The 14,983-nt window shown below is 44.5% G+C and overlaps 1 protein-coding gene across 1 annotated transcript in view; it reads right to left on the bottom strand.

The window, feature by feature from the left end:
• Nucleotides 1-209: 209 nt before the first annotated feature.
• The window catches only part of LOC126475150 (GTP-binding protein Di-Ras1), a 1,323,975-nt gene continuing 1,309,201 nt past the window's right edge, over nucleotides 210-14,983 (bottom strand). Inside the window, exon 7 of the mRNA XM_050102765.1 lies at nucleotides 210-591. Coding sequence (XP_049958722.1) covers nucleotides 210-591 — 382 coding nt within the window. The remainder of the gene's footprint in view (nucleotides 592-14,983) is intronic.

Below are 14,983 nucleotides of genomic sequence, written 5' to 3'. Positions count from 1 at the left end.
TCACTCGTTCACTTGTTCGATTTAGGGCGTTATTCAAAGATTCCGAGGTGTGCAGGTCATCGCTGTAGCGAAGAAAACAGCAAGTAAGTGTGGAAGAGATCACAGCTCGAGCGACAGTACAGGCTTTACAGACGGTAAAGGCAGCCACGGCCGTGAGAAGATTCGCGTAGAAATGGAAATGGCACCTCCGCGATAGAGAGTGTGTGCGCCTAAGAGACGTTGCAGTCGTCGGCGCCGTGCGCGTCGCGCATCTGCTGCTTGGCCTTGCGGCTGGAGCGCCGGATGAGGCTGCGGCTGCGCGGCTTGGCGCGCGCGCCCCCCGGCTCGAGAGACGCCGCCCCGGCCGCCCCCCCGCTGGCCGGGCCCGCCGCCTCCGCGCTGGAGGCGCAGGGCGGCGGCGCCGTGGTGGCCGGGCTGCCGCCGCGCCGATGCGCCGCCTTGCTGGCGCTCACGTAGGCGCTGGAGCGCCGCTTCAGGCCGCTCGTCACCTCGTCGCCGCTCGCCGGCAGGATGCGCGACAGCGTCAGCAGCGTGCGGAACACGTCGCGCACGTTGTAGTCGTCCCGCGCCGAGCACTCCAGCACCTTGGCCCTGCAACAGCCGCCGCGTCCCCCAACTTACATTTTAAAGCGATCTCTCCACAGAACAAGCTACCTTATAATTCACAAATTGCACCGAAGCGCCAAAGAAACAGGTATAGGTATGCCTATTCAAGAACAGAGATATGTAAACAAGCAGAACACAGCGCTATGGTCGGCAACGCCTATACAGGGTGGTCCATTGACAGTGACCGGGCCAAATATCTCACGAAATAAGTATCAAACGAAAAAACTACAAGGAACGAAACTCGTCTAGCTTGAAGGGGGAAAGCAGATGGCGCTATGGTTGGCCCGCTAGATGGCGCTGCCATAGGTCAAACGGATATCCTTTTTTAAAATAGGAACCCCCATTTTTTATTACATATTCGTGTAGTACGTAAAGAAATATGAATGTTTTAGTTGGACCACTGTTTTCGCTTTGTGATAGATGGCGCTGTGATAGTCACAAACATATGACTCACAATTTTAGACGAACAGTTGGTAACAGGTAGGTTTTTCAAAATTAAAATACAGAACGTAGGTACGTTTCAACATTTTATTTCGGTTCTGATACATGTACCTCTGTGAACTTATCGTTTCTGAGAACGCTTGCTGTTACAGCGTGATTACCTGTAAATACCACATGCAATAAATGCTCCAAATGATGTCTGTCAACCTCAATGCATTTGGCAATACGTGTTACGACATTCATCTCAATAGCGAGTAGTTCGACTTCCGAAATGTTCGCACATGCATTGACAATGCGCTGACGCATGTTGTCAGGCGTTGTCGGTGGATCACGATAGCAAATATCCTTCAACTTTCCCCAAAGAAAAAAATTCGGAGACGTCAGATCCGGTGAACGGACCATGGTATGGTGTTTCGACGACCAATCCACCTGTCATGAAATATGCTATTCAATACCACTTCAACCGCACGCGAGCTATGTGCCGGACATCCATCATGTTGGAGGTACATCATCATTCTGTCATGCAGTGAAACATCTTGTAGTAACATCGGTGGAACATTACGTAGGAAATCAGCATACATTGCACCATTTAGATTGTCATCGATAAAATGGGGGCCAATTATTCTTCCTCCCATGATGCCACACCATACATTTACCCGCCAAGGCCGCTGATGTTCCACTTATCGCAGCCATCGTGGATTTTCCGTTGTCCAATAGTGCATATTATGCCGGTTTACGTTACCGCTGTTGGTGAATGACGCTTCGTTCCTAAATAGAACGCGTGCAAAAAATCTGTCATCGTCTCGTAATTTCTCTTGTGCCCAGTGGCAGAACTGTACACGACGTTCAAAGTCGTCGCCATGCAATTCCTGGTGCACAGAAATATGGTATGGGTGCAATCGATGTTGATGTAGCATTCTCAACACCGACCTTTTTGAGATTCTGCTACTGATGTGCGGACTAGCCGAGACCTACTTGGGCATCATCATTTGTTGCAGGTTGAGGTTGACGTTTCACATGTGGCTGAACACTTCCTGTTTCCTTAAATAACGTAACTATCCGGCGAACGGTCCGGACACTTGGATGATGTCGTCCAGGATACCGAGCAGCATACATAGCACACGCCCGTTGGGCATTTTGATCACAATAGCCATACATCAACATGATATCGACTTTTTCCGCTATTGGTAACGGTCCATTTTAATACGGGTAATGTATCACGAAGCAAATACCGTCCGCACTGGCGGAATGTTACTTGATACCACATACTTATACGTTTGTGACTATTACAGCGCCATCTATCACATAGCGAAAGAAGTGGTCCAACTAAAACATTCACATTTCTTTACGTACTACACGAATATGTAATAAAAATGGGGGCTCCAATTAAAAAAAAAAAAAAAAAGTAGTTGATATCCGTTTGAACTTCGGCAGCGCCATCTAGCGGACCAACCATAGCGCCATCTCCTTTCCTCCTTCAAGCTAGCCGAGTTTCTTTCTTTGTAGTTTTTTCGTTTGACGCTTATTTCTTGAGATATTTGGCCCGGTCACGATCAATGGACTACCATGCATAAGACAACAAGTGTCTGTCGCAGTTGGTAGATCGGTTACTGCTGCTACAACGGTAGGATATAAAGAATTAAGTGAGTTTGAACGTGGTGTTATAGTCGGTGCACGATCGATGGGATACAGCATCTCCGAGGTAGCGATGAAGTGGGGATTTTACCATACGACCATTTCATCGTGAATATCAGGAATACGGTAGAACATCAAATCTCCGTCATCGCTGCGGCTGGAGAAAGATCCTGCAAAAACGGGAACAACGACACTGAAGAGAATCATTCAACGTGACAGAAGTGAAACCCTTCTTGTTGGACCATCAACAAGTGTCAGTGGGCTTTCGGAGCTTAACGCGTCGCCTCGGCCCGTCAACACCGACATTGGACTGTTGATGACTGAAAACATGTTGCCTGGTCGGACGAGTCTTGTTTCAATTGTATCGAGCGGATGGACATGTACAGGTATGGAGACAACCTCAAGAATCCATGGACCCAAAATATCAGCAGGGGACTGTTGAAGCTGGTGGAGGCCCTGTAGTGGTGTGGGGAGTGTGCAGTTGGAGTGATGTGGGACCCTTGATACGTCTAGATACGAATATGACAGGTGACACATACGTAAGTATCGTGTCTCACCACCTCCATCCATTAATGTTCACTGTGCATTCCGACGGACTTCAGCAATTGTAGCAGGACAATGCGACACCCACACGTCTAGCATTGCTACATAGTGGCTCCAGGAACACTCTTCTGAGTTTAAACGCTTCTGCTGGCCACCAAACTCCACAGACAAGAACATTATTGAGCATATCTAGGATGCCTTGCAACGTGCTGTTCAGAAGAGATCTCCACCCCCTCGTACTCTTACGAATTTATGGACAACCCTGCATGATTCATGGTGTCAGTTCCTTTCAGCACTACTTCAGTCGAGTCCATGCCACGTCGTATTGCGACACTTCTGCGTGCTCGCGGGGTCCCTACACGATATTAGGCGGATACATCCATTTTTTTTGCTCTTCATTGTAAATGACCAAATAATGCCAGCCGGTATTTTGTGAGACCTATCGAAGTCATTTGACTGTACAGTTCACGGCGTTCTTCTAGACAAGTTCAAATCATATAGTACAAGAGATCTTGTTGATAACTGGGTTTATCCTCTCTAACCAAAACAATGCAGAGTGTTGCATCAAAAAACTTACAAGGACGTGGTCCAATCCGACATGTGAAACACACCATGAAATTTTTTAGGCAGGAAGAATACGCCGGACGCACTGCAAGTATTTCTTAAAAAAATATTGAAAGTTGACAGATTCTTAGCTCACCTCGCGGCGGGAAAAATGTACACCCCTACAGGAGCAATGGCGGGCTGCACATGTGCAACAAGGCAGACAACATATCCTTGGCCGACGGCGCGTCGGTAAACAGCTAACACGATTCATGATTTGGAAAGGAGATTTCAGTTTATATTGATAGTTTCTCTGAAACACTTTTCCGTAGTTTCTGTTCGCTCTGGTTTAACATCCATAACAAATGCGAGTTGCTTTAGTAGTATCGTAAGTGTTAACAATAGAGATAAAACTTTCATTGTCAAAACGCTTGATTTTAACCAATGTGCAGACATTTGCTTTGTAAAATCTGACCGTGAGCTATATAAACTGAAAAACTTTAGACAAAATAATAAAAGTGCTCCAAAATGAAACTCGCCAAATTGTGAAAGGAAAACAATGGTATCTGAAAGATTTAGTATAGAACTGCTCGTGAGAGGCAATGAACCGTTACCGATGGAGACCTACGACACTACGCTCTCTGAATAGTGAGATCAACATTGCTCATTTCAAGACTTCTTCGACCTGATTAAGCAGATTCAAGAAATAATACAGTATAGAAAGTCTCGCAACTACACACTTTACTTAAAGTAAATGTGTAGAAGTGGCGCGGTTAATTCGTAGCTGAGGTATAGATGAAACTTCATGTTATTCCAAAATCTGCTGTTTTTAATGCCTATCAGTAACCCTTCCTGAAAGAACTACGAGCAAACTATACTTCACCATTTCGAGATGAAAAAAGACAGAATCTGTTGTGCAACCAGTTAATGCTATGACGCATTGGTATACAGCAATGTCAGTGATAAGTATGAGTGGATTACAGTTTCAACAACTTTATATCTGTCTACAAGGACCTCACGGAATATTTGGACCAAAAATAAAAAGAGGACTATTTAGTGGCAGAAGTCTTATATCCGATGTATTAAAATCTGGAAAAACCGTTTTTAATCCATTGTAGCAATTAATTCACTGGTTTTGCTGGGCTATTGGTCTGGACATAATGTCACCTTTGTTTTTGAGGAAGACGGCGAGAAGACTGCCGATATAATTTAGATTCCATCCGCAACAACTAATGCGTGACAGTCTCTCGATGAAGAATATTTTCGACTGTGGAACGTATTTTTGTGAAAACTATTGAACAATACAATTTTTGATAGCTCCATGTCATTTCAAGTTTATCAGTGAAACAGCATTCTTAAATTTCTATCATCTGAGCACTATTAGTTTGCATCATGTCTTTGAATTTCATTAAGTATGCCTGGTATGCAGCACAACAATGAGAGCAAGACCAGCACCGTTTCTTACTCCACCGCAATTCTGTCTAAATAAAACGAGTAACAACTTTGAAGTGCCTGAATGCATGAATTTTTCTTTCGTTAGGTGTGCCTGGTGTAAGGTAAATGTTTGTTTTCGTTAATCAAATGACAGCTCGCTTTATTGTGACGACTATTAGGAATAAACAAGACACTGTTTCATTGTTAGTAAACTATGCAGTATTCAAAATTTATCATAGATCTGCACTACAGCAATTGATGTCGAATGGTGTATGAATAAGAAATATTCCTTTTCATAAGATTTAAATCCCAATTGATGGAAGTCATCTGCAATGTAACATTAAATGTGGTTTTGATTTGTTCTCCTCTGCTAGTTACCTTTGTAAGAACTACATCTGCAACAGTTTATCTGCTACTATGAACTGCCTCTTACTCAAAAAAATTAATGATACATGACATTTTTATGTGGTTTAGGTGCTCTGTATTCGTGTGTCACTCTGGATATTTGCGCTACACGGTGCTACACTCTCTTATGCCCTCTGTTGCCCTCTAGGCAGGAAGGACTGTACAAACTGCTGTCATAAGCAATTCCTCGCGCAGCGAAAACGAAAAACTTCAACAATTTAAAAAAAAATACTTGCAACACGTTTTAGCAGCTACATTTTTACAGTGCATTTCTTTCGTTGTATCCTTCCGGCATAAAACAAGCAGGGTGAGTTTCGACAAGTCGGACTGGAGCATTCCATGGTCGGGTATTGTACACAAAGAGAAAGCGTCTTCAGCATAGGAAATAATCACTTCAGGTGGAGATATAAGAAGGTGAGTGGGGCCAGGTGAAGGGATAGGCGAATCTATATAACTGAATTACCTGATAATAATGGTTATGGAAGTACCTGATACAGGTTTCTTACTGTAACATGTGGCACATGCAATTGCATGTACGCAATTTGAGTTTATTTTAACATACAATACATGCCTCGTACGATGTGGGCGATATATTTATTTCTCAATTCATTGATATATATTCATTTCTTCAGTTTGTAATAAATAAAAGTGTTTATACTGAGCGGCAGTAAAGCGTACTATGCATTATTTGTAGATCATAGGCTATGAATTATTCAAGTTCTTGTCCCACCTGAGTTTATCATAATGTTAACATTCATTATACAGTGTACAGCTTGCTGATAACATAGTAATTGCTTCATACAGAAAAATTTTATTTAAAGAACTATTCAAAATTTATGAATCGCTAAAACCACATTCAGTTTAAAATTTGACCCTATGACTATCTGTTTGTTTTGGGCTTAACAACTTATCTGAAAGCAATAAATAACGCTATAAACAGCCGACGAGTTGCAATGGATGAAGAATTCTTTACCTATGTTTCCACAAATCTGCAAGATCTATGTACTATTTTATATTTACGTAACAAACCCTAATCCTAGGGCTATATTTCATTTTTGACAAATGGATCTATGCCGACATTTGTAAAAACGGCGATGGTACATTAGTCCTTACTAATGTAAAATTGCCACCTTCTGAAGAAGACAAATTTATATTTGTCGAAACCTAGGTAAAGAATTCTTTATCCATTGCAACTGGTCGACTGTTTATAATTTTATTACGTGGAACCCGGTGCTGTTGTGCAGCTATGTTTAAAATATATCTGAAAGCACTTATTCTCCATTACAAATATTCTACTTTTTCCCAAAACTTAGAAACTTATCATAATTATCGTGTTCTACAACGTCTGAATTTTAAAGCCTTTTCCAGAACCCAGTATTGCTGGTGATTATATAGCTGCATGATGGTTGCTTACAACACGCGAACGCTTTCCATACCGTATATCTGTACACATTTCCTTTCTCATAGGGTCCTCACTGCATGCTTAATAATTCGTAACATCAAACTACGCTACCATTTTTTCGGATTGCAAGTTGTTACTATAAAAGCTGTTATTAACATCACGAAAAGCACACTGTATCAATATATCTAGTGGTCAGCATTTACATGCAAATACATCAAAAACAGTTTGTCTGAAATGTTACTTTTAAAAAGATCAGTCTGTAATATAAATATTGGTTTATTGCAAGAATAAAAAGTCTTGCATATTTAATTTTCTTCAGAATGGTGTAAGTAACTTATAAAAGGACATTGAGATGGATTCATTTGAATTTGACACACCAGAGGGCACAGCTTTGTAATGTTGTTCTGGCTTTCATTTCCAGGTGGACAATGTACTATAATAAGAAATATATGTATTTTAGATGTCTGCTACAGTTTTATTGATGAGACCATGGTTTATTAACATATATTTCTAAAAAGCACAATTCTATTGGTACGTAAGCAATTCGAAAATGCTTACAATTCCAAGAGCGTAGTCCATATTTTCGTGCACTAAGTTTTTATAGCAATGTATTTTTAGTTCTCTAATTCTGTATTTTATTTAACATAAATCTCTGTACATCCTATTGTCTTCTTCTATACAAACAAGTTCTCTCTAGCGCTAATGTATTGAATAAAGAGAGAGCTGATGACGTCCACCACAACCCTGGAGCTTAGCTGCGTAGGTTTTAGTAAGCCGGTGTCTCAGTTTGAATCTTACCTGCTACTTGGCATGCTCTTCACTGTAAACACTTACATTTGAAGTTTTATTTTGTGCATGATTAAGTGAGCCCGCTGAACTTAGTCTTGGTATGTATTTTACCTTGCAAAAATCCATGTTCTCTATAATAAGTTGACGCACATTTTTGTGCATTGATAATTTTGGTTTGACGTCGTGTGTTTTTATTTTATTTTAGCACTGAAGATGATCCCCCTGTCACTGAAACCGATATACAGTAATAAACAAAGGTTTCAAATTTATGCGACCATTGCTGGAGTTTTCCTTCTTTGCAATACCAAATAGGACTAACAGAGGTTATTGAACGTATACAGAAAAGGGCAGCACGAATGGCCACAGAATTGTTTGATCTGTGGGAGAGTGTCGCTAAGATGCGGAAGAAACTGAACTGGAAGACTGTTGCAGATAGACGTAAACTATCCAGAGAAAGTCTGCTAACAAAGTTTGGAGAACCGGCTTTAAATTATTCTAGGAATATACTACTGACCCTACGTATCGCTCATGTAAGGATCGCGAGGACAAGATTAGAATAATTACAGCACGTACAGAGCTAGTCAAACGACCATTCTTTCTGCGTCGCGCTCCGAGAGTGAATGGAATGAGAATGAATACTAACAACTTGTAGAATGGGACGTACCCTCTGCCATGCGCTTCACGGAGGTTTGCGGAATATAGACGTAGATGTAGTCATGAACACAGCTTTAACGTTACAACAGTTGAGCAAAGTTTGCACCATCAGATGCCACAGATGCCTGATACTGACGGAGCATTGACTGCCTTGACACGCTTCGATTGTAGCAGCTTAGCAGGCGATTCTTGCCTTCAGACTCCACAGGATCGCGTACATGAGAGATTCCATGACTATCCAAGAAAGAAATCCAGGCTCGATTAATCCGGTGAGGGAGGGGGCCAGGGAAGCGGTCTAAAACGTCCAGTCCATCGATGGTGGAATGAGCTGCTCAGATGTCTACGAACAGCCAGTTCAAAATGAGCTGCGGCCCCATCACGTTGGGGCGAAGTGGAGCTCCTCGCATTTTTTTTGAGCATGTTACAGCTAGCCAGGTAGAACATGTTCCAGAAAGGTCTGATAATAATTCGCGGCAGTCAAGCGATATGGTGAAACTTGCGGGCCGACTAAGCAGTCGCCTACCATGCCGACCCACATACTAACTGTGAAGCGAAGTTGTGCCACGTAGTGTCGCATACCATTGGGGTTTTCTGGTGCACATAAATGCTCATTGTGGTTATTGTATACGCCGTCCCTAGTGCATGTGGCCTCATTAGCGTTCTACACATCAGCTGGGAAATGCACATCGGCCACTTCCTTGCAGAAACCATTATGCGAAACGCACACGTGCATGATGGTCATCGGGGAGTAGCACCTGCACCATTTGTAGATGAATTCTTAAATCCGCCCCAACAGCACACATCCCAGTGCTTGGCTTAGCCTCCACTGCGTCCAACACCTTTCTTCCCTAACGACCAAATACACCGATCGTGGCCTGCCCTCACTAGCACTGTCACTTCTAAATGACCTGTACTCGCATTAATTTAGATCATGACGTGCAAAACAAACTGTGGCGCAGTTATTGCCTGTCTGGTAAGTATTCTCGATAAATGCGTACAGCGGCTCATTCATTGCAATCAGCTGTTCCATACATTATGTGCAGTCTGCAAGCTCACCGTTCATGTACCATTCCGTGGCCCTCGTACGCTGGCTAGCGCTCGAATGAAGAAATCCTCACGTGCCTCACCAGTAACCTCACGTGCAGCACCACCTAGCGGCGTTACCCTCCAGTACTCTCGTGTACAGCACCACGTAGTAGGATGCGACTACGTTTGCATCCAGGAATTACTTTGCAATTCTTATGATGCGCCACGCCTCACCTAGAAGTGTGTCACAACCTATTTGGGAGACCTTGTACACATTCGTGGTGAATATGCTGTTGACACTCCCGTCTTTCAAGGCGGCAGTAGCGGTGTTCACAGTTCTGCGCGTTTACATTCCTGGTTTTAACAACACGTAAGCACTAATTCAGTAAATGTTAATCTCGCAGAAAAAAGTGTACAGCTATTTGGAATAATGGATGACACGTAGCAGGCAACATGCCCGCAATGTGGTAGCTCTACAGGATCCAGTTAGTGGCTTCAGATGGATATGGAACACCTGAAGAAAGTTGTGGGCTCTCTTCATCGCTCATGCGAGAGCATTATCGAGGCGGCCGACCGGGGTGGCCGAGCGGTTCTAGGCGCTACAGTCTGGGACCGCACGACCACTACGGTCACAGGTTCGAATCCTGCCTCGGGTATGGATGTGTGTGATGTCCTTAGGTTAGTTAGGTTTAATTAGTTCTAAGTTCTAGGGGACTGATGACCTCAGAAGTTCCATAGTGCTCAGAGCCATTATCGAGGGTACAGGCAGTGTTACACGCTATTTGCGTGATGTCTGCTGGAGAAGAATGACTTTGTTGTCAGGTGTGCTTATGTTTATTAATTAAATACATAAACAGAGTAACAGCTCCAAGATAGTCCTACATTTTCGTCGACATATGACGAAGAAGGTGAAATTACCGTACATTAATATTCAGTGCCAGGGTGAAGCTCCAAGCTCTTTGTTGGCAAGCCAGCCAGATCCAACTGTTCCCGGCTCAGAGCTTCAGTCCATGTGAACACATACTCTACTTTTCCAGACTGGAGAGAGAGAGAGAGAGAGAGAGAGAGAGAGAGAGAGAGAGAGAGAGAGAGAAGAAGAGAGAGAGAGAGAGACCAATATGCGCTCGATGGAGTTTTAAAACTACCATATGCTGCTGTAGACTGTCGTAGGTAAGCTAGACTGTCTTAAGTAAGCTTAGAATTCAGTAGTTTTCTAGTAGACTGGGCCAGTTAAGATCGTAACCGCATTACCTGTAGATTGGGTCTATTGCATACCGACCAGCCGTTCCATTTCAATCGCTTTGTTAGCACTATGTTATCGCTACAGTTTCCTAGAGACAAGAAGCGGTTAGCCACTTAGAAACTGAGTAGGTATTGTACGTACAGGGTGTTTGGAAATTCCAATTAAAAACTTCTAGGACTTGTAGAGGGTGTGATTACATAATACTTTGAATGGGAACCCATGCTCAGGGATGTATTGTTACCATTCAACCACATTTCAGTTCAGATGTTTAACTCACCCACTTCTGCTATAGGAATTCAATTAGACGTGACACAGTACAATTATTAGATAACAATTCAAAAAGAAACATATTTGAAACTTTCTGACAGATTAACACAGTGTGCCGGACCGAGACTCGAACTCGGGACCTTTGCCTCTCGCGGGCAAGTGCTCTATAAACTGAGCTACCCAAGCACGGCTCAGGCCCCGTCCTCACAGCTTTACTTCTGCCAGTACCTCGTCTCCTGCCTTCCAAACTTTACAGAAACTCTCCTGCGGACCTTGCAGAAGTAGCACTCCTGAAAGAAAGCATATTGCGGAGACATGGCTTAGTCACAGCCTGGGGGATGTTTCCAGAATGAGATTTTCACTCTGCAGCGGCTAAGCCATGTCTCCGCAATATCCTTTCTTTCAGGAGTGCTAGTTCTGCATGGTTCGCAGGAGAGCTTCTGTAAAGTTTGGAAGGCAGGGAACGAGGTACTGGTAGAAGTAAAACTGTGAGGACGGGGCGTGAATCGTGCTTGGGTAGCTCAGTTTCCGAAATATTGAAAGTGGGAATTAATGTTATTACTCTCCCACCAGAGAAAGGGGGCCTAGGGCTAATAGATGTTGAAATTAAATGCAAGGCTCTTCTTATACGGAGAACTATTCAGCAGTTTCAAGACTACCCAGACAGCGCCCTCCATATGGCCCTACGGATGTATACACCTACTAATATGGCAATACTGATAAACCTGGGGTAAACCCACTACAAAGCCAACCACATGAAGATGTTTCTGCTAGAAGTTGTTTACCTCCGAGCGAAACTGAGCGCACCACTACAGGACCTTACAACCGTCCAACTATACCGGATAATGAATACTAGTGGAAGAGTAAACCGCATGGAAACGAAATATCCCCTACGGGATTGGGCTCAAATCTGGAAGAACATCCACAACAAAGTGCTCGGAACAAATATCAGATCAACGTGGTATAAAGTGGTTAATGAGGCCATACCTACGAAAGAAAAATTACACAGAATACGACTGTCGGCAACTGACAGATGTGGGGAGTGTGCCCTCAAAGACAACTTGCAACACAGATGTGTCTACGGAGAAAATAAATTGGTCTGGGAATGGTGCAGAATGAACCTTGCCTCTATCTGCAGGACAGCTAGACAGACAATCTCCATCACATCGGTGTTGCAACCTGATGGCACTTAGTACCCCATCACGAAGAAAAATATATGGACATGGCTGACAGGACATACTCTGCATTACCTAATTCAAGCCGAAGATGCGCCGTCTTACCAAGGCTACAGAGTATATCTAGCCACACAATCACAACTGCTGAAGTTCGCGAACTAGATGTATGCACTGCGTCCGACTGTTAATAACGTTGATGGCGTTTTTTTTTTTTTTTTTTTTTTTTTTAAAAATCCCACGTCCATATGCTCCACATCACAACCAGTGTGTGGCGTCCGGCAATTGAGCACTCAGTGCTAAGAGAAGACAACTGCCGACATAGGAGATCACATACAAACGGGGAAAAAGAAACGAGACCAAGCTATATGCTTGGGGTATACCATAATAGGCAACCCTCGAGAAGACGAGCGTTGAGTGCCGTCAAAAAGCCGAGATGTCTCACGCAAAGAATAGTGGAAACAAACAATAAAAAAACCTTTTTTGTATATTAAAAAAGTTAAACAAAAAAACGAAAAAAACGGAACAAAACAAGATGAAAATAAAAGTTTTGCAGCAAAGAGTCATCAACAGTAATGAAACGTTTCCTTTGCTGCAGAAGAAACGCACCTTGAACTTTCCACGCAGTGACAACACGTTTTCTTTTCTTGATGCAGAAGAATCATCCTTCGTGTTAAACATTCTGTTAATGGCATAGAAGTCAGGCCGAGAAGGCAGAAATTGGCGAGCGCAAGGATGGGTTGAAGGGGAGGAAGGAGACAAAAAAAAAAAAAAAAGATTTAAAAAAAAGAAAAAAAAAACAAAAAAAGTTGGTAGAGCACTTGCCCGCGAAAGGCAAAGGTCCCGAGTTCGAGTCTCGGTCAGGCCCACAGTTTTAATCTTCCAGAGAGTTTCATATAAGCGCACACTCCGCAGCAGAGTGAAAATCTCATTCTGGAAACATCCCCCAGGGTGGCTAAGCCATGTCTCCGCAATATCCTTTCTTTCAGGAGTGCTAGTTCTGCAAGGTCCGCAGGAGAGCTTCTGTAAAGTTTGGAAGGCAGGGGACGAGGTACTGGCAGAAGTAAAGCTGCGAGGACGGGGCGTGAGTTGTGCTAAGGTAGCTCAGTTGGTAGAGCACTTGCCCGCGAAAGGCAAAGGTCCCGAGTTCGAGTCTCGGTCAGGCTCACAGTTTTAATCTTCCAGAGAGTTTCATATAAGCGCACACTCCGCAGCAGAGTGAAAATCTCATTCTGGAAACATCACCCAGGGTGGCTAAGCCGTGTCTCCGCAATATCCTTTCTTTCAGGAGTGCTAGTTCTGCAAGGTCCGCAGGAGAGCTTCTGTAAAGTTTGGAAGGCAGGGGACGAGGTACTGGCAGAAGTAAAGCTGCGAGGACGGGGCGTGAGTTGTGCTATGGTAGCTCAGTCCAGTCAGCCTTCGGCGGCGCAGCGGTTCGGACGGTGTTTACGTCCCTGCCGCACGTCTGCGCGAGAGGTGTTTACGTTACGTGTGTAGCGGTGTGTGGCGGTATACATAGAACGAATCATGGCTTTGTCGTTCCGCAAATCGACACTGAAATTTAGTTTTGCTAACGAATATGCTTGACCGAAGGCTTACGAGATCGAACGTTATTTACGGGACGAGGTGAAAATCGAACCTGACGTTCTAGTTGGAATACACTTATCTATAGTCAGCAGCGTGGTCTATGTCAAGCTCATAAATGAAGCGGCATGTGACGAACTACTACTTCGACACCGACAAGGACTTCGTTTCTGTCATTCGGACGGGAATGTTGGAGCGGTAACTGTTGAACACGCCGGCGTGGGCCTCCGAACGATCCGCGTATTTGAGCTTCCATTCGAAGTGCCAGAAGAATTGGTGACAGACGCCCTGCGTCCTTACGGAACGGTCCTATCCCACGTGGCTGAAAAATTGGCGAGTTTCAAGACGTATCCTGTCCTCAATGGCGTCAGACAAATACGGATCGAACTCCGAAAACACGTCCCGTCATACTTGTACATCGCCGGTTAAATGGTTCAAATGGCTCTGAGCACTATAGGACTTAACATCTGTGGTCATCAGTCCCCTAGAACTTAGAACTACTTAAACCTAACTAACCTAAGGACACCACACACATCCATGCCCGAGGCAGGATTCGAACCTGCGACCGTAGCAGTCGCGCGGTTCCGGACTGAGCGCCTGAACCGCTAGACCACCGCGGCCGGCCTACATCGCCGTTTGTCGGGCGATTGTCATTTACGACGGACAACCAAGGACGTGCTCTGGATGTGGGAAGGAGGGACACATACGTTCTGAGTGTGCTCAACGAAGGTTATTACAGCTGCCACGGGATGATCCACCCCTCACGCCGCATCCGACTGTGCTTCCCATGACTTACGTCGCCGCATTACGCGATGACGTGGGCCGCGAGACAGACGCGTACCAGAACACACAGACCGCGACGGATCGTGGCGAGCCACAGACAGACGACGTTGCGGTGGACCGCCTGCAGCAGTCACAGGACGCCCTCTCTTCGGTTCCGCTTGCGACCCCTTCAGATAACGCACTTGGAGACGTCGATCATACGACGGCGCATGATTCCGACGTCCCCCACGAACAACTGGAGACCATGCTGACCTCTGATTCCGAGGCCCGGCAACGTAAACAGCGATCACCAAAACGCCGGAAGGTGTGGAGACGGAGGGGTAATTGGAAGATGAACGTCTCCCACCTGCGAGATGCAGAATGCCGACGCATGGTGGAGGACGCGTGGCATGGCTGCCTCCGTCGACGAAATCCTTTCGGTTCTGTCCTGCAGTGGTGGATCGAGTGCGCGAAGCC

Source organism: Schistocerca serialis, chromosome 4, assembly GCF_023864345.2.
Source record: "Schistocerca serialis cubense isolate TAMUIC-IGC-003099 chromosome 4, iqSchSeri2.2, whole genome shotgun sequence".
In the NCBI taxonomy this organism is placed as follows: domain Eukaryota; kingdom Metazoa; phylum Arthropoda; class Insecta; order Orthoptera; family Acrididae; genus Schistocerca; species Schistocerca serialis.
Note: the sequence above shows the minus strand (reverse complement) of the source record. Positions and strands in the feature narration are given on the sequence as shown.